At 49.2% G+C, this 23,065-nt stretch overlaps 2 protein-coding genes and 1 long non-coding RNA gene across 4 annotated transcripts in view; 1 reads left to right on the top strand and 2 right to left on the bottom strand.

The window, feature by feature from the left end:
- Window positions 1-9,522, bottom strand: GBGT1 (globoside alpha-1,3-N-acetylgalactosaminyltransferase 1 (FORS blood group)). 2 transcript variants are annotated; one of them, XM_022578319.3, is made up of 8 exons: window positions 9,205-9,522; window positions 8,472-8,663; window positions 7,833-7,898; window positions 3,421-3,471; window positions 3,303-3,338; window positions 3,000-3,007; window positions 2,453-2,576; window positions 1-1,346 (listed from the first exon to the last, which is right to left on the bottom strand). In XM_022578319.3, the coding sequence occupies exons 2-8, from the start codon at window positions 8,540-8,542 to the stop codon at window positions 662-664; spliced, it is 1,041 nt and encodes a 346-aa protein (XP_022434027.2). In that variant the 5' UTR covers window positions 8,543-8,663; window positions 9,205-9,522; the 3' UTR covers window positions 1-661. The 2 variants fall into 2 exon arrangements, with proteins under 2 accessions (XP_022434027.2, XP_022434026.2); XM_022578318.2 differs by lacking the exons at window positions 3,000-3,007; window positions 3,421-3,471; window positions 7,833-7,898; window positions 8,472-8,663; window positions 9,205-9,522 and having other exon boundaries at window positions 2,453-2,582; window positions 3,303-3,337.
- The window catches only part of LOC111177082 (uncharacterized), a 20,973-nt gene continuing 7,336 nt past the window's right edge, over window positions 9,429-23,065 (top strand). Inside the window, exons 1-2 of the mRNA XM_089913947.1 lie at window positions 9,429-10,224; window positions 15,283-15,357. Coding sequence (XP_089770073.1) covers window positions 10,053-10,224; window positions 15,283-15,357 — 247 coding nt within the window. The 5' untranslated portion in view covers window positions 9,429-10,052. The remainder of the gene's footprint in view (window positions 10,225-15,282; window positions 15,358-23,065) is intronic.
- Window positions 10,112-11,826, bottom strand: LOC149749065 (uncharacterized). The gene is made up of 3 exons (XR_016393677.1): window positions 11,040-11,826; window positions 10,367-10,667; window positions 10,112-10,265 (listed from the first exon to the last, which is right to left on the bottom strand). It is a non-coding gene; the product is annotated as an uncharacterized LOC149749065 (long non-coding RNA).

Consider the following 23,065-nt stretch of genomic DNA (forward strand, 5'->3'; position numbering starts at 1 on the left):
TTAGGGCCGAGCACACGCCGCCTTTATTAAAAACTGCCCAAACCCTCTTACAAAGGAGGCGGCTGGTGCCAGGGAGTGTGGCGCACCTCAAGGGAGGTGGGACATGAAACCAGAGCGAACCTAGACCTGGTCGATTTCAAAGGCTCACTCAGGGACCTGAGCGAGGAACTGGCTCCATGTGGCTGGGGGACATCACAGTATCTGGGACCCCTGCAGCCAGAGAAAAGGGGTCCGGGATGCCTTTCACACAGTGTTAGAAGTGCAACTTTAAGGGCAACAGGCAACAGAAGGGGGGCAGAGGGGGAATTTGAGGTACCGGGCAGGGCTGAGACTCCAGAGCCTGCCCCAAGGCACGTGTGCTGGGTGAGGCCTGCCGGGCCCTGTCTTTTTCCACCTCTGGTCTCCTCGCCTCCTGTCCTGCTGTTCTTGGGACACAGGCTACGTGATCTTGGCCTTCTCCTCATATGCGCACCACCCTTCACAGTTTACCAAGGGCTTTACAGGCCCATTTTCCCGTTGGGTTCTGCCGGCAGACTGAGAGGTAGACAGCACAGGGTTGGTCTCACTTAAGGCTTGAGAAGTGGGGCACCGGTGCAAGGAGGCTCCGGTGAGCTGGGCGCTCACTGGGGTCCCCGTATCCACGGCAGCCCCGGCTCAGCCATCAGCTTCTCAGCCAGTCGGTGTCCTTGTCGAGGGTAGAAAAGCGGATCAGCTTCAGGCTGGGGGGCTGGGGCTTCCTGTCATCCCAGAGGTACTCGGGGGACAGCACTTTGGAGGGCTTATGTGAGATGAAGCGGCGGTTCAGGTGACTCTCCTCCTGCCAGGCCGCCATGATGCCGTTGGCCTTGTCTGCCAGGATGCCCATGTGGCAGCCTTTGGTAAACTCGTATACCTTGGCCACCCGCCCCCCAAAGACCGCCCCGCCATAATAGAAATCACCCTCGCCATCCGCCACAAAGGCGGTGGAAAGAGGTCGGCGCTCGTAGGGGAACTGCTGGCGGGGAACAGCGAAGTAGCCAGGGTGAATGGCAGCGACCAGGTCCCCCAAGGTCTCGGGGCCCCACGGGTTCCGGAACACCATGTCCACATCGAGGCAGAAGAGGTAGTCGACCTCCCGGTGCGCCCTCTCAGCAATGTGCTGGCTGATGCTCTGCATCCGGCGTGTGGAGATCTCCTCCCAGCGGGAGTGCCTCAGGATGGGGATGATGCTGACGAGGCGGCCGGAGCCCAGCCGGACCCGAGGAACGGCCGTGGGGTCGTTAGTGAAGACATAGTAGTGCACCCGGAACCCCTGCATGAAGAACTGCTCGGCTGACTCCAGGAAGTGCTGGACGAACTGGGTGTACCTGGTGGAGAGAATCCCATCATGCACCATGGCCTCAGCAGGGCCACTGCCTGGGTCCCCACTATGTGCTGGCACCACACAGACAGGGCTGGGGTTGGCCAGGCTGGGGTCCACCTCCCAGCTTTCCATCTCAAGAAGTCACTCAGGTCCACCCCTCGGGGTCCTTGTCTGTCAAATTCCCACAATCTTAGTACCAACCTCTTAAGACCGTCCTAATAATGATAATTGATGACTCATATTCACAGACTGAGCTAACTTTTACTGAGCACTTACTAAGTGCCAGGCAGTGTTCTAAGGGATTCTTCTCTCCTTCTAGCCTCATAAACTCCCTAGAAGGCAGGGACCACAGTCCCCACTTCCTAGGCACAGACACTGAGCCTCAGAGAGAGGAAAGTAGCCAAGAAACGGGCAAGTGGCCGAGTCAAGGGAAGGTGAGTGGTGCTGGCTGCTGGGTGCCGATTGGGCCAGGGGTGGGGGGGGTCCCCTGATCCCCGCTGGGCCATCCATCATCTGGCCGGTGCTTAGCTGCTGGGGACCCATTAGGGTCCCTCTCTCAGGAGTCCCAGAAAGGGACCCAGAGGGAAGCTGCCAGGTGATGGCTCCTAAAGGAAAGGCCAGGCGGGGTGAGGAAGGAGAGGGGAAAACAGGAGGTGTCCAGAGAGCCCTTAGGCCGGAGGCTGGAGGAGAGAGGGTCCCCAAGGATGGGCTGGCTCTGCCTGGGTCTCTTGACCTGCCTGTGGCCTGACCACGGACCCCCAATTCTATGCGGTGGTCTGGGGGGCTTTCCACTCCTTCACACCTGCCTGGATGGTCCAGGGGAAGCAGAAGGGGTGAAGGGACAAGGGTGTCTCCTGACAAAGGCTCCTGCTGCCCCCTCACCTGGGCTGCCTCCCCCTCCCCCCTTCCATGCCAGGGCCAGACCCCCTTCCTCCAGGAAGCTCCCCTCCCACCAGCATACTCCACTCTGTACCTTCCCACCTGCACAGCACCTGGTTCAGGGCGTCCCTGGTGCCCGGGTTGGGGTCCTGTCTCTCCCCAGACTATAAATTCCTGGGGCTCAGAATTTATAACCCCCCTCCCCCCAGCCCAGCCCAGCCCACTACTCACTTCCCCACGGCAAACACCGTGACCCCGACGGTCAGGTTCAGCGGCTGGTAGATACAATGCAGATCCGGCTCGAAGGTTCCCTCGGAGACAATGGGCGCTAGCCAGGGTGTGAGTGTCAGGAACTCTGGGCCTGGCGGCAGAGGAGGCCGTGGGGGCTGAGACCCTCCCCTGGGAAAGCCTCCCTCTCATCTTGGCCCTGCCAAAGCTGTGTGACCCTGGGCAGCTTCATCCCTGTCTCTGGGCCCCAGTATCCTCATGTGGAATGTGGGGATAGTCATAGCTACTTCCCAGCGTGGTCAAGACCAGGAGTTAACGCATGCCCAGTGTCTAGAGGAGCCTGGCATTTCCGGTGCCCGCCAAGTGCCTCGGAGACGGGGGTCATCAACATCATCATCGACGACGGATCGAGCGCGACTACGCAGAAGGCACAGTGCTCTGCGTTATTATTATTTTTTTTTTTTGGCCGCGCCACGCAGCTTGAGGGATCTTAGTTCCCTGACCACGGAATGAACCCAGGCCCTCAGCAGTGAAAGCACGGAGTCCTAACCACTTGGACTGCCAGGGAATTCCCTGCTGTGCATTTTGCAAACACCATCTCATCTGGCCCTCCAACCTCCTATCAGGTGGGTATTATTATTATCCACCTGTGCAGAAAAATCCCAGAGTGGTTGGCTAACTTGTCCAAGGTCACACAGCTAGTGACAGAGCTGGACCGGAGCCCAGGTCCCAGACTACCCAGACCCCGAGGCCAGTGGACACCTCCAGTACCCCAACTTCCAGATCAGAGGCCCGTGCCCCCCCTCCACCCCAGGTCTCTCCATTCTGTGCCCAGGCCCTAATCAACACCTACTTTTGCTCCAGCAGCTTGGGCTGAGGGTAGTGTGATCTGCAATCAAGAAGGGTGAGTGGTTAAGGGGAGGCAGCCCCCAACACCGGGGCCACAAAGGGGGAAATGACAGTCTGCTTACGGTGTCACAGGCTGGAATGGCTTCTCCCCCTTGTACTGCAGCTTCATGTTGCTGGTGGGAGAGGTGAGACAGAGCCATTAGTGCCGGTGGGGGGCAGAAACACTCAGCAGGGAAGGATGAGGTCGAGGTGAAGCACCCCCATGGGACAGGCACCCCCAACCCCCCAGACGCCCTTGACCCTCCCCCACTGCTCTGTCCACTCTGTCGGGGCTGGACTCCTATAGAGGCGGTCTGTCCAGGGTCACCGTGTGGCAGGGCAGTGATTCCAGCCTGGTGCCATTTGTCTCCAAAGTCTTTTTCTGTCTCTCTTTCAAACATATTGCTCTGGAAGAGCCTGGGCACTGGGGAGAAGGTCTGCGGAGCTGTAATAGGCCCGGTGAGCCCAGTTCTGCCACTTTCTAGCCCGGGTGGGCGAGTTACTTAACCTGAACCTACGGTGATGGTCAGTTGAAGAAGCCAGTTACACAGCCACCAATCAAGGCGTCGCTGTGAAGGTACGGATTTTGTAGATGTCAGTAACATCTACACCAGTTGACCCCGTGTAAAGATCATCCTCCATAGTCTGGCAGGCCTGATATGGTCAGTTGAAAAGCTACAGCATAGAACTGAGGTTTCCCTGAAGAAGAAATTCTGTCAGTGGACAGTAGTGTCAGGTCCTGCCGAAGAGTTCCAGCCCACCCTTCCCGATGGCCCGCTCCGTGGATTTCAGACTGGCTTCGCCACCCCACAGTCGTGTAAGCCGATTGCTTTCAATCAATCAGTCAGTCAGTCAGTCAGTCAGTCAGTCTCCCTCCGTCTTCCTGGTTCTGTTTCTTTAGTGGAAGGCTGACTGATACACCCATTTTCCCTTATCTGTAAAATGAGGCAGCACCCTTAACCCTTAAGAGCTGTCGTGAGAGGTAAGAGAGGTATGTAAGTCGGGGCCTGTCAGCCAGTGCCCAGCACGGAGCGAATGGTAAGGGCAGCACCCTGGCCCCTTCTTGGCAGGCTGTCTGTGTGGCTGGCCCCCACTAGCTGTGGCCAACCTGGGGGGGTTAGGAAGGAGGGCTGATTAAGGAAGGAGGCTGCCGGCGACATGCCTCTGGCTCTGCCACCAGCTGGCTGGAGAGACCAGGGGCCGGACATCTCACTCCTCGGGGTTTAGTTCCCTCACCCCTAAAATAGGGACAATAATATCGCTCCCCAGGGTGGAAGTGAGGCCTGGGGGATGGAAAGGCTTGCCCAAGGCCACCCAGGGACCGGGTCAGAACCTGTTCCAGCAGAGGCCTGAGCTTGCCTGTAAGGCTCAGACCACCTGAGGACGTGGGTGCCTGCCATTCACTTGGGTCTCTTCAGTACGTCACCTACGGTGGGATGGCTTAAGCTTCCTGGAGCTTTCCTAGTTTTTTCAGTCTATGCTTTGTGTGTGGGGTAAGATATACATAACAAAGATTTCCCATTTTAACCATTTGAAAGTGTACAGTTCAGGGGCATTAAAGGACATTCACATTGGGCAACCATCACCACCATCCATGTTCAGAACTTTTTCATCGTCCCAGACTGAGACCCTGTGCCCCTGAAACACTAACTCCCCATTCCCTCTCCCAGCCCCTGGTAACATTGTTCCTACTTCTGTCTCTATAAATATGACTATTCCAGAGATCTCTTAGAAGTGAAACCCTATTATATTTGTCCTTCTGTGATCAGTCTATACTCTGGAAGCAACAAGTTTTAAAAGTTGATCCATCCAATTGGCCCCCTGCCCTAGTTTCACACAGACAAGCACGTTTTAGGCCCCTGCTCGGAAAGGGCTAGGGGGACTTCCCTGGCCGTCCAGTGGTTAAGGCTCCACGCTTCCACTGCAGGGGGTGCGGGTTTGATTCCTGGTCGGGGAACTAAGATCCTGCGAGCTGCACAGCACAGCCAAAAATAAATAAAGAAGACAACATCTTCAAAAAGGAAAAAGAAAAAAGAAAGAAGAAAAGAAAGTGATGGGACTCTGAGAAGGTGGTCAGAAGTGAGAAGGGGAAAGGGCCCCTTGTTCCACACTTCCCTGGCCATCGGTATTTCCCTTTCCCCCACCAGCCTGGACACACTCTGCTCTGGCCACTTTAACGGGTTAGACATAAGAATTCCAAAGCCACAGATGAGCCAGAACCAAAAAAAGGAACTTCATATTTCCAAACCTCTGAAGGTCATGAAACTAAAAGTAAAGAAGAGATCCAAATGAACAGAGGGGAAGATGTGACCATTTCAAACAAACAAAACTCTCCAACTTTAATCTATTAAAAAAAATAATAACTCAGTAGAACCAAAAGATAGACACACTGCAAAGAAAAAAAAATGTAGCAAGTACTTTCGGCCAAGGGTGGTGATAGAGGACCCGCCGACAGGCCAAGGAGAGAAGGTGCTGGAGCAGGCGAGTCACCAAAGAGGAAATTCAGTTAATGGGAAGGCGTGGGGGAGGTGAGGGCCTGGTAGGAATCAAAGAAATGAAATTTAAACCACATCGCATTTCCCATGTCTGGAGTCAGCAAGGTGGTTTGCTTTTTTGTTTTTCATAGCACCTAATACTTCCAGCACCAGCCCAGGTGCAATGCAGCTGCAGCGGGGTGGAGGGGGTGGCGTATCTGTGTGAGTTCGAGTGTGTGTGTGCCACTGTCCCCCTGGAGAGCAACCTGACGCTCAGAAACTTACCAAAGGAAAGGATCTTTAAGATGGAAAAAGCTGCCTATCCAAAGCTGCTCATTACAAACTGATTTAGAACGCTGGGAAACTGGAAACAACCTAAATGCTGCAAACTTGCTGGTGGGAAAGGGAGAGGGATTCAAGAATTAGGGCCCAGTCCCTGGGTGGAATAAAATGATGGTGACCAGATGCCAAAAAAGCAAGCCAATTCTGGGGAAACTGGATAAAAATCACAAAAACACTGTGGTCACAACTACTTTCAATAGCAAGCAGGCTTTCTGCTTTTTAGAACAATCTGTTCAAATAGAAAGCGTAGCAACCAACGAGCTGACAATGAACTTTGGAGTCAGAGTATGACTTGGACCAGCAAAACACAAGAGGGTATTTCATTTTCTTTTGTCTTTTCTGTTATCCAGCCTCCTAATTTACTGTATTCTATGTTTATAATAGTGAAACACACTTTGTTGTTAGTTAGTAGTCTATGATCCAGATTTTAAACTTTCCTTTTGCTGTCATGAAAAACAAGACAGGGTGGCCAAATGTCCCCTTGAGACTGTCCCAAATCACCTTTTTCACTCTTTTTTTTTTTGGACTTTGAAAATTATTGTTATTAGTTTTAGTCTGATGACACAGAGGACTTGGCTGGGAAACACACTGGTTCTTATAAACCAGCACTTATTTGGGGCATGAAACAAAGCACAGTGAGAGGACGTCACTGGGATCAGGCTGGCGCCGTCACAGAACAACCTGCCCAGGGCAGAGAATTATTCGCTAATGACAGCTGAACGACAAGAGCGCTGGGGCGATCTGAACGGCAGACTGTTCCATCCCATCTTGGCAAGTCTGAGATACGTTTGATATCGGATATAAAAAGTGACGCAATCAGTAGGAATCATTTCAAGTTCTAGGTTCATCTATAACCAAATCTTTTTCACTCTTAACTGACAAAATGTCAGGTTTGTTATGTCGGGGAGACTGGTCACGTGTCCATTTCTTCTTTGAAGCCACAGAGAACACAAAATTGAGCAAAATGTCAAGTCCTGGACTTCCCTGGTGGCGCAGTGGTTAAGAATCCGCCTGCCAATGCAGGGGACAAGGGTTTGATCCCTGGTCCAGGGAGATCCCACAGGCCGCGGAGCAACTAAGACTGCGAGCCACAACTACTGAGCCCACATGCCACAACTACCGAGGCCCGCGTACCTAGACACCATGCTCCGCAACAAGAGAAGCCACCGCAATGAGAAGCCCGCGCATCTCAACGAAGAGTGGCCCCAGTCGCCACAACTAGAGAAAGCCCGTGTGCAGCTAAGAAGACCCAATGCAGCCAAAAATAAAAAATAAAATAAAATAAATAAATGTATTAAATAAAGAAAAAGAAGTCAAGTCCTGAAAGCACTCTTTCCTGAGCACCTCCTACGTGCCAGGTGCAACACCAGGATATTTACAGGCATCATTACAGTACCCCATGCTCTGGCTGGCTCGGGAGGGGCACCTCTATCATCCCATTTTACAGATACAGCAAGTGAGGCTCAGAGCTATGCAACAGGCTCAAGGTCACAACTGTGGAGGGGGCACTGCAAGGACACCCAAGGACTGAAACAGGGGAATTTCACTCCACATCTGTGGCAGCTCACCACACTGCTCAGAATCATGAGCTTAGGACCTAAGAACCTACAAAGTGACCTTAAAAACCCTCTCACCCCCTCCACTCCGGGGGCCCCCAATTCGCCCTGGCCCATACTTACAAGATCTCTGGGCAGGGGAGATAATAGGGGACATAGAAGACCGGCAGCCAGTTCTCGACATACACCCTGGGAAGGAAATACATCTGTTGACCTGACTTTGCACGTGAGGCTGAAAACTCACTTTGCTGCATGTCAGTGGGAATGCAGGCCCCACGTGGTGCACCTGGGATACACCTCCCCTCCCCCTGCCCCCGCCCAATCATTCCTTGGGTCTGGCTGACCTCGGAGGACAAAGCCTCCTGGTCTTCTGCAATGAGTCATTAGCCGTGCAGCCATTCATTCCTGGGACAGGAATGTTCTTGATGCCAGGCCCTGCACACAGGGGGCTGGTGGTTGGGGGCGGCCCCCAGAGCTTTGTGGGAAGAACACATAGGGTGAATTCTGGAGCATAAACATTAACATGGCTAGAAGAACAGTCCAGGCAGAGGAAAGAGCAAGTGCAAAGGCCTGACCAGTGCAAAGCAAAATACATAAGCCAGGCTAGTTCGGTCTTACCGGGGCTGGGGTGAAGGGACAGGTGCACCAAGAGAAGGGGGTGGGACCTGGGAATCCTGTGAAGGGGTCAAGGTTTGGGGGTTGAGATGCTGAGAGATGGAGGGGTCTGGGGTAGGGAGGGAGGGCTCCATGGGGCATGCTCACCACAGAGAGCAGAGGGCCACGCCCACCAGCAGGCAGAACCCCAGGCCCAGGGCTAGTCTGGGGCAGTGCATCGCAGGGTGGGCAGCATCTGAGCCTGGGTACCTGCAGAGTCTGGGTGTGCCCTGGTGAATCAGCCCACCTCTCTCAGAGGTGTCAGGCTCGGAGCCTGTGTCTCCGGGGTCCGGGAAACACCTGCAAAGGAGCGCTCCTTATCCACAGGACAGTGGCCCCATTTTTGCTGCCCTGCCCTCCCCTGGGCGGCCTCACCCGGGGAATGTGGATTCCAGCTGTCTCCTCGTACTGCTGGGCCCAGGCCCAGGTCTGGCAGTTCTGAAGGACAGAGGCTCAGGACTCAGCCAAAGCCTGCTGCGGTGCCTTGCGAAAGCCGGAGAGGCGGCTGGCTCCCTGCCTTGTCTCTCAGGTCTCCCTGCTGACCTCCTTCTGTGATGAGCTAAGGGCGGCCATCCTAGGGACTAGGGGAACAGCGCTTGGGGGGGTGGGGGGGTGGGGCGGGGCTTGGAGAAGGATTCCAGGGGAAACTGGGAGGACGCCGGAAATCAAGCCCAGAGCCCGCACCGCGGGGACACACTCGGCCTGGGGAGGGGTGGTGCGCTGGGAGAGGCGGCATAGATCCCCCGGGATGGGGGTTGGGGCAGGGGTGGTAGCAGCGCATTCCTCCGGGAGAGGGGGCCTGGGCTCTCCCGGGACCGCGGGAACGCGCTTCAGCTCTCACCTGCTCTCGGCGGTAACCCTGGGCAAGGCGCTCTCCTGCCAGCTCCACCACAGCCTCGGCGTCCTCCTCAGCTATAGGGGGCTTGGTGAGGTGGCAAGACGCAATCCGCACCGCCCCTGATGTGCGGGAAGGGCTCTAAAGCGCTGGGTCCGGCCCGGGTCACAGAGAGCGCGGGACGCCTGACAGCTCTGCGGGGGTCCGCCCGAAGTCAGATAAAGATCCCCGGGCCGGAGTTTTGGGGCTTTGGCCCCGGCTCACCCGGTGGCCTCTGGCAGGCCCGCTCCCTCTCCCTCTCCCTCCCTCTGCGGACCTCCGTTTCCCCACCCGGGCTTGGGGCGCGGCGTCCTCCAAAGCTCCGCGTCGACCGTTGGCTCCGCTGGATTCTTCCTCCGGTGGGGCCCGGGCCGCCGGGGCCGCTCCGCCGATGCAGAACCAGGCCCGAGCTTCGGCCGCCCCAGCCGGGGATCTGCACCCAGGAGCTTGGGTCTGAGACACGCACCTCGACTTCGGCCGGCCACTGCAGGCTCCGGGCTCGCGGCGCTGCTCCTCCGGCCGGGCGCGGGGCGGGGACAGGGAGCGGCGCGGGAGCGTGACTGTCCCTGCGGGCTGCAGACTCAGCCCCTTGCGGCCGGCCCAGCGTTAGAACGGACGGAGGGGCGCAGCCCGGCCCTGAAAACAGAGTCTCGGTTCGCCCGCAGTCCGGCGAAACCCAGGGCCTGCCGGGCGCCTTTAGTAGCGCGCTGGGTGGGGCCTGACTAAGGGCCCGCCGGGATCGGGGCCGGGCGGGGTTCGGGGGAGGGGAAAGGAGCCGCGCGCCCCGCCCACCGGCCGCAGCCCCACCTACCCGCATGCGTGCCCCGCCCACCTACCGCTGCTCCTCCTACCCACCCGCCCGCCCCGCCCCGCCCACCAGCTGCAGTCCCCAGTCCCCAGGGGTCCACGAGCGCCGGGGTCCCAGGACCTTTAACCTCTGCTGGCTACCTGGGCCGTGGCCTCCGACGCAGGCGACCCACCTTCCAGGCGAGGAGCGCGGGTCAGGGAACTCTGGGCTGGGGTGCGGGCTTGAGAAATCAGGGAAACGATTTGAGGGAAAAACTTTATTGTTTCTAGAAGAGCCTCGAAGCAATCACCGGATGGGAAACCAGCTGGACGTCGTACTTACTTTCCGGGTTAGGATCATCACTCTTTTGCTCAGGGCCCCTGAGGCCGGCCGTGAGCGGCTCCCGGAATCCCTCGGAGCCTCTGTTTCCTCTTCTGTGAAGGGAGTTGGCCATACTTTCTTACCAAGGCCTGTCCGAGTTGTATTGACCCTGGTTCGTCCTAGGGACTCCAGGAGCCCCAGGGGGACCGTCTTATATGTCTCCAAGTGTAGGCCAAGCGCAGAGGGTGGTGGTAGAGGCGTGGCGACGGAGGGGGCATTCAGAGGGACAAAAAGGAAGGCCCCCTCATGGTAAATAAGGGAGCTGTAACAAGGGCCGGGGAGAAACCCGATACAATTAGGATGAGGCGAAAGCTATAGGCATTCAGTAGAAACCGCAATTCGAATTGTAAATTTTGATCTTTCCCCGGCTGGCTATGGATTATGCGGTGGGATATTCTCGTGATGCTGGGCAGCGTGGTGGCAACTGTCAGCCACTCCATCACCAGGCTCAACAAGGATACACTTATGACCATTCTGTACCCTGACAGCCATTCTGTTTTTCACTTTCAGTATAGTATTCAGTAAATTACATGAGATGTTCAGCTCTATTATAATATAAACTACCAGCTAACGTACGTATTCTGAGCAAGTTTAAGTAGGTTAGGCTAAGCTATGGTGTTCAGTATGTTCTCACCTTAGGATGGGCTTATCAGGATGTAACCCCACTGTAAGTCGAGGAAGATCTGTGCAGAGAAACAGCATGGGAGACAAAACAACAATCAAGGCTCAGAGAGGTTATAGCTTTGTTCAAGGTCACAATGATGCAGCTTAAAGTTGCGAATGCAGATCTGCCTGGTGCATGGGCACAGCCTCCCAGGTCCTTTGTGGGTGTCATTGCCTGTGTCCTTGGAATTTCCCTTGAGGACCTCAGGTTCCTGTAAGGCAGGGTTTTTTTCCCCAGAGTCTGCAGGGGCCAGGCACAGGCCCGGGGAGTTTGTGACTGCTGGCTGAAAGGTCATGCTTCCATTTTTAGCTGCAAACACCTGGTTCCCTGGGACCTGGTCTGGGACCAACTGATTGGTTTTTCTCATTCAGTTTGTGTTTTTACAAAGTTCTCTGGTGTACCTTCTGGACACTGGTCCCTCCCAGGTAATAAAGAGGTGAGCCAGGGACTTCCCTGGTGGTCCAGTGGTTAAGACTCTGCGCTTCCACTGCAGGGGGCATGGGTTCAATCCCTGGTCTGGGAACTAAGATGCCACATGCTGTGTGCAGGGGCAGACCCAGCCCTGGGGTCCTGGCAGACACACCAGTATTCTGTCAACAGGCAACACCCATCCCCTGGCCAAACCAGCATTCCCTGTTTTCCCTGTCCCCCCTCCCCTCAGGAGAGGACAAATTCAGCCTAAGGACAGCATCAGGGCTGGTCTGGGAGGAGCTGGGTGAAGAGATGAAGGAAGATAAAAGGTCCCTGGACTCTCTTCTTGGAGGGTGACTCGGCAATAGGACCCTGATACCCTCCCCTTCAACTAAGTTTATCTACTTCTAGAAACCAGAGAAAACAGCTAGAGACATGTATAAATTGCTCATATGCATCGATGGTCATCTGTGCCTGTCTCTGAGAGCCCTGCAGGGGACACCCCCAGGGGCTGGCAGGGGGAATCTGGTGTCCTGGCAGTGGGGACACTCAGACAGAGGTCCCCACTGCCCTCGCCACCGCTTAGTGGGCTATGTCCAAGTTAGTGGGATAGCTGGGACTTTTAAGTAAAATTGAAAACATTGGAGGGTAGCCCTCCCAGGATGAGTCATTGTTTCTCAGCCTCTGAGTGTGTGTGTGTGTGTATGTGTTTGTGTATACACTGTTTCAGATGTGAAGTGGTGAAGTGTGTTCCAGATGGGGATAGGCCAGGGAACAGGCCACAGCCTGTCTGTGTGGGGGAGGGCCTCTAACATCCCTGCTCAGGGCTCCATTTCCCAAGACGAGGCGGAGCCGGTTAAGGGAAAGGGGATGCAGGGGAGGGGAAGCCTTGTGCCTTTGGACCAGAGGGATCTGGCTTTAACCCCAGGGCTGCTACTTACAGGCCAGGAGGGATCTTGGCATCTCAGCTTCCCACTTAGAACAAGGGGGAACTGTAGTCCCCAGGTCAGAGGTTCTTGTACATATGATCAGAGGTTCTTGAACAGATGCAGCCGGAGGATGACTGAACCTTCGTCCCAGGGTCTCACCAGGCAGTGACCTCACCCAGCCAGCTGCTCTGAGCCAGGCAGCTAGCAGCCTGGCCCCAGCAGCCTCCTTGCAGCTCTTGGGCAAGCCCTCATCCACGTGAGGGCTGTGAGGAAGAGTCCAACTTCTTCCTTTGCCTGTGAATATGCAGTTGTCCCAATACCATTTATTGAAAAAATCTATTCTTTCCCCAGTGAATTGTCTGGTTGCTCATCAAAAATCAATTGACTACAAATGTGAAGTTTGTTTATGGACTCTCAATTCTCTTCCATTGATTTGTTATGTCTATCTTTATGCCAGGACCACACTGTCTTCATTACTGTAGCTTTGTAACGAGTTTTGAAATCAGGAAGTATGCGTCCTCCACTTTTGCTCTGCTTTTTCCGTATTGTTTCGGTGATTCTGGATCCCTTGCATTTCCAAATGAATTTCAGCATTGGCTTGTCAATTTCTGCAAAAAAAAAAAAAATGGCAGCTGGGATTTTGCTATGGATTGCATTGAATCCATAGTTCCATTTGGGAAGTATTGCCATCTTTTTTTTTTTTTTTTTTTTTTTTTTTTTTTGCGGTACGCGGGCCTCTCACTGTTGTGGCCTCTCCCGCTGTGGGGCACAGCCTCCGGACGCGCAGGCTCAGCGGCCATGGCTCACGGGCCCAGCCACTCCGCGGCATGTGGGATCTTCCCGGACTGGGGCACGAACCCGTGTCCCCTGCAGCGGCAGGTGGACTATCAACCACTGCGCCACCAGGGAAGCCCACTCTCTTAATAGTATAAAGTCTCTTGATCCATGAATGTGGGATATCTTTCCATTTATTTCAGCCTTCTTTAATTGCTTTCAATAATGTTTTGTAGCTTTCATTGTATAAGTCTTATATTTTTGATCCTAAATTTATTTCTGAGTATTTTATTCTTTTGGATGCTATCGTCATTTAACTTGTTTTCTTACATTCATTGTCAGATTTTTCGGCGTTAGTTTTAGAAATACAATCGATTTTTAAATTGACATATAACAGTATATTAGTTTCAGGTGTATAAGATAATGATTTGATATTTGTATATATTGCCCAATGGTCACCACAGTAAGTCTAGTTAACATTCACCACCTCACATAGTTGCACAGATTTTTTCCTTCTGATGAGGACTTTCAAGAACCACTCTCCTAGCAACTTTCAAATATTCAACACAGTATTATTAGCTCTAGTCACCATTCTGCACACTACATCCCCAGGACTTCTTTATTTTATAACTGGGAGTTTGTACGTTTTGACCCTATTCATCCATTTTGCCCCCATTTACTCCCTACCTCTGGTAACTACCAATCTGTTCTCTGTATCTATGAGCCCCTATTTTTTTTTCTTTAAGATTCCACGTATAAATGAGATCATATGGTATTTGTCTTTCTCTGACTTGTTTCACTTAGCGTAATACCTTCAAGGTCCATCCATGTTATTGCAAATGACAGGATTTCCTTCTTTTATGGCTAAATAATATTCCATTATATACATACCACATCTTCTCTATCCATGCATCCATCAATGGATGCTTAGGCCGCTTCTTTATCTTGGCTATTGTAAATAGTGCTGCAATGAACATTGGGGTGCATGTATCTTTTTGAGTTTCATTTCCTTTGGGCAAATACCCAGAAGTGGGATTGCAGGATCACATAGTAGTAGTTCTATTTTTAATTTTTTGAGGAACTCCCATACTGTTTTCCATTGTGGCTGCACCAATTTGCATTCCCATACAATTGATTTTTTTGGTATTTATCTTGTATCCTGCAACCTTGCTGAACTTGTTTATTAGTTCTAATAGTTTCCCCCCGTATTCTCTGTGATTTCCTATATACGTGGTCATGTAATTTGCAAATGAAGATAGTTTTACTTCATCCCCTCCAGTCTAGATGCCTTTTATTTCGTTTTCTTGGCTGATGGACCTCCAGTGAAATGTGGCACTGAGCTGGCAAGACTGGTCACTGCGCACCTTGTTCCTGATCTCGGGGGAGGCTTCAGTCTTTCCCCACTAAGTGTGACGTGAGCTGTGGATTGTTCCCAGATGCCCTATATCAGGCTCAGGAAGTGCCCTTCTGTTTCTAGTTTCTTGAGTGTTTTTCTCATGAAAGGATGTTGGGTTTCGTCCAATGTTTTTCTGCACTTAGTGGGAAAAGCTTTTACAGCAGCTTTTAAGCCATGAAATCGTCTGCCCCTCTTCCTCTGTGTTTCTCCCTCGCCAAACACACACAACCTCCCTGGAAGCAAATCAGAATCCAAATATTAAACGCTCACCGCAAGATGGTTAAATGATTAGTGTAGCCGTCTTCATCCTGTTATCCTTGCCCTGGCTGCTGTGTAATTGGGGGTGGACCAGACTATTGGACACCCCAAGCAAATGACAGCTAGAAATTCAAATATTAATGATGATTTCCAGGGGTGGTGGCTCCCTCTTTCTTGCATACGCCACGATTGCCTCTTCTCTTTGCAGACCGTAGAGTGAAAATATTTAGCATCAGAGGAGAGGGTTGTGCACGAAATAGCATGTATTAAGTTGTGCGCTAAGAGGTAACAATGAATAGGCAAAAGACTTGACTTCCCCAAGACATGTATTGAAGGGATGATAACATATTCTGTGCAGACCTTCCTGTTGTGGAATTCCGCACTCAGAAAATCCTGTTTTTAGTTTATTTTTCTGAGGCCTTATATGTCCGCCTCTCTGTTCCAGGAGTCTGCATGCTGACCGTATTGTTGGCCAGCCTCGTGAGTGTAAGCTCTCTGACCACATTCTGGATTGTTACAGGTAAGAGGGCTCTGGGGGTCTTCTGTGTGTCTTTAGCCAGGACAGTGTCAGCCAGGCTTTTCTCGGAACCCCGGGCAGCGCTGGCAGAGCTCAGAAGGAAACACCAGGCTTGCATACCACCGGGCACTGAGTCTAAGGCCTCAGGTAACAGTGATTGTAAAGGGGAAGCAGGAAGGACAGAGGCGAGTCAGGGCGCTCCACCAGGATACACCCGTATACACACACACACACACACGACTTATACACATGTGCATGTAGACACACACGCACATGTGTATATGTTGTGTGTATATATAGAGAGAATTGATTTTAACATGTGGGCTCATGTGAGCAAGGGGGCTGGCATGTCCAAAGCCTGCAGGACTGGACACTCCAGCGGGCTTCTAGATGCTGTGTCTTCTTTATTTTTTCCCCCTGTAGAGTATTTAATTTAATTAATTAATTTGTTTGTTTATTTATTTTTAACATCTTTATTGGAGTATAATTGCTTTACAATGGTGTGTTAGTTTCTGCTGTATAACAAAGTGAATCAGCTATATGTATACATATATCCCCATATCTCCTCCCTCTTGTCTCCCTCCCATCTTCCCTATCCCACCCCTCTAGGTGGTCACAAAGCACCGAGCTGATCTCCCTGTGCTATGTGGCTGCTTCCCACTAGCTACCTATTTTACATTTGGTAGTGTATATATGTCCATGCCACTCTCTCACTCATTCCAGCTTACTCTTCCCCCTCCCTGTGTCCTCAAGTCCATTCTCTACGTCTGCGTCTTTATTCCTGTTCTGTCCCTAGGTTCTTTAAAACCATTTTTTCTTTTTTTAGATTCCATATATACGTGTTAGTGTATGGTATTTGCTTTTCTCTTTCTGACTTACTTCACTCTGTATGACAGTCTCTAGGTCCATCCTCCTCACTACAAATAACTCAATTTTGTTTCTTTCTATGGCTGAGTAATATTCCATTGTGTATATGTGCCACATCTTCTTTATCCATTCATCTGTTGATGGACACTTAGGTTGCTTGCATGTCCTGGCTATTGTAAATGGCGCTGCAATGAGCACTGTGGTACATGACCCTTTTTGAATTATGGTTTTCTCAGGGTATATGCCCAGTAGTGGGATTGCTGGGTCATATGGTAGTTCTATTTTTATTTTTTTAAGGAACCTCCATACTATTCTCCATAGTGGCTGTATCAATTTACATTCCCACCAACAGTGCAAGAGGGTTCCCTTTTCTCCACACCCTCTCCAGCATTTATTGTTTGTAGATTTTTTGATGATGGCCATTCTGACTGGTGTGAGATGATATCTCATTGTGGTTTTGATTTGCATTTCTCTAATGATTAATGATGTTGAGCATCCTTTCATGTGTTTGTTGGCAGTCTGTATATCTTCTCCGGAGAAATGTCTGTTTAGATCTTCAGCCCATTTTTGGATTGGGTTGTTTGTTTTTTTGATATTGAGCTGCATGAGTGCCTGTATATTTTGGAGATTAATCCTTTGTCTGTTGCTTCATTTGCAAATATATTCTCCCATTCTGAGGGTTGTCTTTTCGTCTTGTTTATGGTTTCCTTTGCTGTGCAAAAGCTTTTAAGTTTCATTAGGTCCCATTTGTTTATTTTTGTTTTTATTTCCATTACTATAGGAGGTGGGTCAAAAAGGATCTTGCTGTGATGTATATCATAGAGTATTCTGCCTATGTTTTCCTCTAAGAGTTTGATGGTGTCTGGCCTTACATTTAGGTCTTTAATCCATTTTGAGTCTATTTTTGTGTATGGTGTAAGGGAGTGTTCTAATTTCATTCTTTTACATGTAGCTGTCCAGTTTTCCCAGTACCATTTATTGAAGAGGCTGTCTTTTCTCCATTGTATATTCTTGCCTCCTTTATCAAAGATAAGGTGACCATATGTGTGTGGGTTTATCTCTGGGCTTTCTATCCTGTTCCATTGATCTATATTTCTGTTTTTGTGCCAGTACCATACTGTCTTGATGACGGTAGCTTTGTAGTATAGTCTGAAGTCCGGGAGCTGATTCCTCCAGCTCCGTTTTTCTTTCTCAAGATTGCTTTGGCTATTCAGGGTCTTTTGTGTTTCCATACAAATTGTGAAATTTTTTGTTCTAGTTCTGTGAAAAATGCCAGTGGTAGTTTGATAGGTATTGCATTGAATTTGTAGGTTGCTTTGGGTAGTATAGTCATTTTCACAATGTTGATTCTTCCGATCTAAGAACATGGTATATCTCTCCATCTGTTTGTATCATCTTTAATTTCTTTCATTAGTATCTTATAGTTTTCTGCATACAGGTCTTTTTGTCTCCTTAGGTAGGTTTATTCCTAAGTATTTTATTCTTTTTGTTGCAATGGTAAATGGGAATGTGTCCTTAATTTCTCTTTCAGATTTTTCATCATTAGTGTATAGGAATGCAAGAGATTTCTGTGCATTAATTTTGTATCCTGGTACTTTACCAAGTTCATTGATTACCTCTAGTAGTTTTCTGGTAGCATCTTTGGGATTCTCTATGTATAGTGTCATGTCATCTGCAAACAGTAACAGTTTTACTTCTTCTTTTCCGATTTGGATTCCTTTTATTTCCTTTTCTTCTCTGATTGCTGTGGCTAAAACTTCCAAAACTATGTTGAATAATAGTGGTGAGAGTGGGCAACCTTGTCTTGTTCCTGTCTTAGTTCCTGATCCTGAAATGGTTTCAGGTTTTCATCATTGAGAACAATGTTGATTGTGGTTTTGTCAAATATGGCCTTTATTATATTGAGGTAAGTTCCCTCTATGCCTACTTTCTGGAGAGTTTTTATCATAAATGGGTGTTGTATTTTGTCAAAAGCTTTTTCTGCATCTATGGAGATGATCATATGGTTGTTCTCCTTCAATTTGTTAATATGGTGTATCACATTGATTGATTTGTGTATATTGAAGAATCCTTGAATTCCTGGGATAAGCCCCACTTGATCATGGTATATGACCCTTTAGTATGCTGCTGTATTCTGTTTGCTAGTATTTTGTTGAGGATTTTTGCATTTATGTTCATCAGTGATATCGGTCTGTAGTTTTCTTTTTTTGTGACATCTTTGTCTGGTTTTGGGTGATGGTGGCCTCGTAGAATGAGTTTGAGAGTGTTCCTCTCTCTGCTATATTTGGAAGAGTTTGAGAAGGATAGGTGTTAGCTCTCCTCTAAATGTTTGATAGAATTCGCCTGTGAATCCATCTGGTCCTGGACTTTTGTTTGTTGGAAGATTTTTAATCACAGTTTCAATTTCAGTGCTTGTGATTGGTCTGTTTATATTTTCTATTTCTTTCTGGTTCAGTCTCGGGAGGTTGTGCATTTCTAAGAATTTGTCCATTTCTTCCAGGTTGTCCATTTTATTGGCATAGAGTTGCTTGTAGTAATCTCTCATGATCCTTTGTATTTCTGCAGTGTCAGTTGTTACTTCTCCTTTTTCATTTCCATTTCTATTGATTTGAGTCTTCTCCCTTTTTTTCATGATGAATCTGGCTAGTGGTTTATCAATTTTGTTTATCTTCTCAAAGAACCAGCTTTTAGTTTTATTGATCTTAGCTATTTTTCCTTCATTTCTTTTTCATTTATTTCTGATCTGATCTTTATGATTTCTTTCCTTCTGCTAACTTTGGGGTTATTTTGTTCTTCTTTCTCTAATTGCTTTAGGTGTAAGGTTAGGTTGTTTATTTGAGAGGTTTCTTGTTGCTTGAGGTAGGATTGTATTGCTATAAACTTCCCCCTTAGAACTGCTTTTGCTGCATCCCATAGGTTTTGGGTCGTTGTGTCTCCATTGTCATTTGTTTCTAGGTATTTTTTTATTTCCTCTTTGATTTCTTCAGTGATCTCTTGGTTATTTAGTAGTGTATTGTTTAGCCTCCATGTGTCTGTATTTTTTACAGATTTTTTCCTGTAAGTGATATATAGTCTCATAGCGTTGTGGTCAGAAAAGCTACTTGATACGATTTCAATTTTCTCAAATTTACCAAGGCTTGATTTGCGACCCAAGATATGATCTATCCTGGAGAATGTTCCATGAGCACTAGAGAAGAAGGTGTATTTTGTTGTTTTTGGATGGAATGTCCTATAAATATCAATTAAGTCCATCATGTTTAATGTATCATTTAAAGTTTGTGTTTTCTTATTTATCTTCATTTTGGATGATCTGTCCATTGGTGAAAGTGGGGTGTTAAAGTCCCCTACTATGATTGTGTTACTGTCGCTTTTTCCTTTTATGGCTGTTAACATTTGCCTTAAGTATTGAGGTGCTCCTATGTTGGGTGCATAAATATTTACAATTGTTATATCTTCTTCTTGGATTGATCCCTTGATCATTATGTAGTGTCCTTCTTTGTCTCTTATAATAGTCTTTGTTTAAAGTCTATTTTGTCTGATATGAGAATTGCCACTGTAGTTTTCTTTTGATTTCCATTTGCATGGAACATCTTTTTCCATCACCTCACTTTCAGTCTGTATGTGTCCCTAGGTCTGAAGTGGGTCTCTTGTAGACAGCATATATACAGGTCTTGTTTTCGTATCCACTCAGCCAGTCTGTGTCTTTTGGTTGGAGCATTTAATCCATTTACATTTAAGGTAGTTATTGATATGTATGTTCCTATTACCATTTTCTTAATTGTTTTGGGTTTGTTATTGTAGGTCTTTTCCTTCTCCTGTGTTTGCTGCCTAGAGATGTTCCTTTAGGATTTGTTGTAAAGCTCCTTTGGTGCTGCTGAATTCTCTTAGCTTTTGCTTGTCTGTAAAGGTTTTAATTTCTCCATCAAATCTGAATGAGATCCTTGCTGGGCAGAGTAATCTTGGTTGTAGGTTTTTCTCTTTCATCACTTTAAATATGTCCTGTCACTCCCTTCTGGCTTGCAGAGTTTCTGCTGAAAGATCAGCTGTTAACCTTATGGGGATTCCCTTGTATGTTTTTTTGTTGCTTTTAATATTTTTTCTTTGCATATAATTTTTGATAGTTTGATTAATATATGTCTTGGCATGTTTCTCCTTGAATTTATCCTGTATGGGACTCTCTGTGCTTGCCGGATTTGATTGACCATTTCCTTTCCCGTATTCGGGAAGTTTTCAACTATAATCTCTTCAAATATTTTCTCAGTTGCTTTCTTTTTCTCTTATTCTTCTGGGACCCCTATAATTCGAATGTTGGTGCGTTTAATGTTGTCCTAGAGGTCTCTGAGGCTGTCCTCAATTCTTTTCATTCTTTTTCCTTTATTCTGCTCTGCAGTAGTTATTTCCACTATTTTATCTTCCAGGTCACTTATCCATTCTTCTGCCTCAGTTCTGCTATTAATTCCTTCTAGAGAATTTTTCATTACATTTATTGTGTTGTTCATCATTGTTTGTTTGCTCTTTAGTTCTTCTAGGTCCTTGTTAAACATTTCTTGTATTTTCTCCATTCTATTTCCAAGATCTTGGATCATCTTTACTATCATTACTCTGAATTCTTTTTCAGGTAGATTGCCTATTTCCTCTTCATTTGTTAGGTCTGTTGGGTTTTCACCTTGCTCCTTCATTTGCTGTGTATTTGCCTGTCTTCTCATTTTGCTTTTAACTTACTGTGTTTGGGGTCTCCTTTTTGCAGGCTGCAGGTGCGTAGTTCCCATTGTTTTTGGTGTCTGCCCCCAGTGGGTAAGGTTGGTTCAGTGGGTTGTGTAGGCTTCCTGGTAGAGGGGACTGGTACCTGTGTTCTGGTGGATGAGTCTGGATCTTGTCTTTCTGGTGGGCAGGACTGCGTCCAGTCATGTGTTTTGGGGTGTCCATGAACTTATTATGATTTTAGGCAGCCTCTCTGCTAATGGGTGGGGTTGTGTTCCTGTCTTGCTAGTTGTTTGGCATAGGGTGTCCAGCAGTGTAGCTTGCTGGTCGTTGAGTGGAGCTGGGCCTTAGCGTTGAGAGGGAGATCTCTGGGAGAGCTTTTGCCATTTGATATTACGTGGGGCTGGGAGGTCTCTGGTGGACCAATGTCCTGAACTCAGCTCTCCTACCTCAGAGGCTCAGGCCTGACACCTGGCTGGAGCACTAAGACTCTGTCAGCCACCCGGCTCAGAAGAAAAGGGAGAAAAGAGAAGAAAGAAAGAAAGAAAAATAAATAAAATAAAGTTATTAGAATAAAAAACTTAAAAATTATTAAAAATAAAAAAGTAATAAAAAAAGAGAGAGCAACCAAACCAAAAAACAAATCCACCAATGATAACAAGCGCTAAAAACTATACTAAAAAACAAAAAAACAAACAAACAAAAAATGGACAGACAGAACCCTAGGACAAATGGTAAAGGCAAAGCTATACAGACAAAATCACACAAAGTAGCATACACATACACACTCACAAAAGGAGAAAAAGGAAAAATATACATATATTTAAAAAAAAGGAAGAGAGCAACCAAATCAATAAACAAATGTACCAATGATAATAAGCTCTAAATACTAAACTAAGATAAACATAAAACCAGAAACCAATTAGATGCAGAAGGCAAACCCCAGGCTACAGTTGCTCCCAAAGTCCACCTCCTCAATTTTGGGATGACTCGTTGTCTATTCAGGTGTTCCACAGATACAGGGGACATCAATTTGACTATGGAGATTTAATCCGCTGCTCCTGAGGCTGCTGGGAGAGATTTCCCTTTCTCTTCTTTGCTCGCACAGCTCCTGGGGCTCAGCTTTGGATATGGCCCTGCCTCTGTATTTAGGTCGCCTGAGGGCATCTGTTCTTCGCTCAAACAGGACGGGGTTAAAGGAGCCGCTGATTCGGGGACTCTGGCTCACTCAGGCTGCGGGGAGGGAGGGGAACGGAGTGCAGGGCGAGCCTGCGGCGGCAGAGGCCAGCATGACGTTGCACCAGCCTGAGGCGCGCCGTGCGTTCTCCCGGGGAAGTTGTCCCTGGATCATGGGACCCTGGCTGTGGCGGGCTGCACAGGCTCCCGGGAGGGGGGTGTGGATAGTGACCTGTGCTCGCACCCAGGCTTCTTGGTGGCAGCAGCGGCAGCCTTAGCGTTTCATGCCCGTCTCCGGGGTCCGCGCTGATAGCCACAGCTCGCGCCCGTCACTGGATCTCGTTTAGGAGGTGCTCTGAATCCCTTCTCCTTGCGCACCCCAAAACAGTGGTCTCTTGCCTCTTCCGCAGCTCCAGACTTTTCCCCAGACTCCCTCCCGGCTAGCTGTGGCCCACTAGCCCCCTTCAGGCTGTGTTCATGCAGCCAACCCCAGTCCTCTCCCTGGGGTCTGACCTCTGAAGCCTGAGCCTCAGCTCCCAGCCCCGCCCGCCCCAGCGGGTGAGCAGACAAGCCTCTCGGGCTGGTGAGTGCCGGTCGGCACCGATCCTCTGTGCGGGAGTCTCTCCGCTCTGCCCTCTGTTGCTGTGCTCTCCTCCGTGGCTCCGATGCTTCCCCCCCCCGCCACCCCCATCTCCGCCAGTGAAGGGGCTTCCCAGTGTGTGGAAACCTTTCCTCCTTCACAGCTCCCTCCCAGAGGGGCAGGCCCCGTCCCTATTCTTTTGTCTCTGTTTTTTCTTTTGCTCTACCCAGGTACGTGGGGAGTTTCTTGCCTTTTGGGAGGTCTGAGGTCTTCTGCCAGCGTTCAGTAGGTGCTCTGTAGGAGTTGTTCCACGTGTAGATGTAGTTTTGATGTATTTGTGGGGAGGAAGGTGATCTCCATGTCTTACTCCTCTGCCATCTTGAAGCT

This window comes from Delphinapterus leucas, chromosome 6 (genome assembly GCF_059928025.1).
Source record: "Delphinapterus leucas isolate spDelLeu-1000000601 "Yukka" chromosome 6, BTC_Dleu_Yukka2, whole genome shotgun sequence".
Lineage (NCBI taxonomy): Eukaryota > Metazoa > Chordata > Mammalia > Artiodactyla > Monodontidae > Delphinapterus > Delphinapterus leucas.

What these genes read in the sequence shown, in the direction of transcription:
- GBGT1 (XM_022578319.3), bottom strand. Translation starts at nt 8,542, where the DNA reads ATGCACTGCCCCAGACTAGCCCTGGGCCTGGGGTTCTGCCTGCTGGTG. An exon ending in GTGGCCCTCTGCTCTCTGTG is followed by an intron (nt 7,899 to 8,471) that starts GTGAGCATGCCC and finishes TTTCCTTCCCAG; the next exon opens with GGTGTATGTCGAGAACTGGC. An exon ending in ACGGTGTTTGCCGTGGGGAA is followed by an intron (nt 1,347 to 2,452) that starts GTGAGTAGTGGG and finishes TCTCTCCACCAG; the next exon opens with GTACACCCAGTTCGTCCAGC.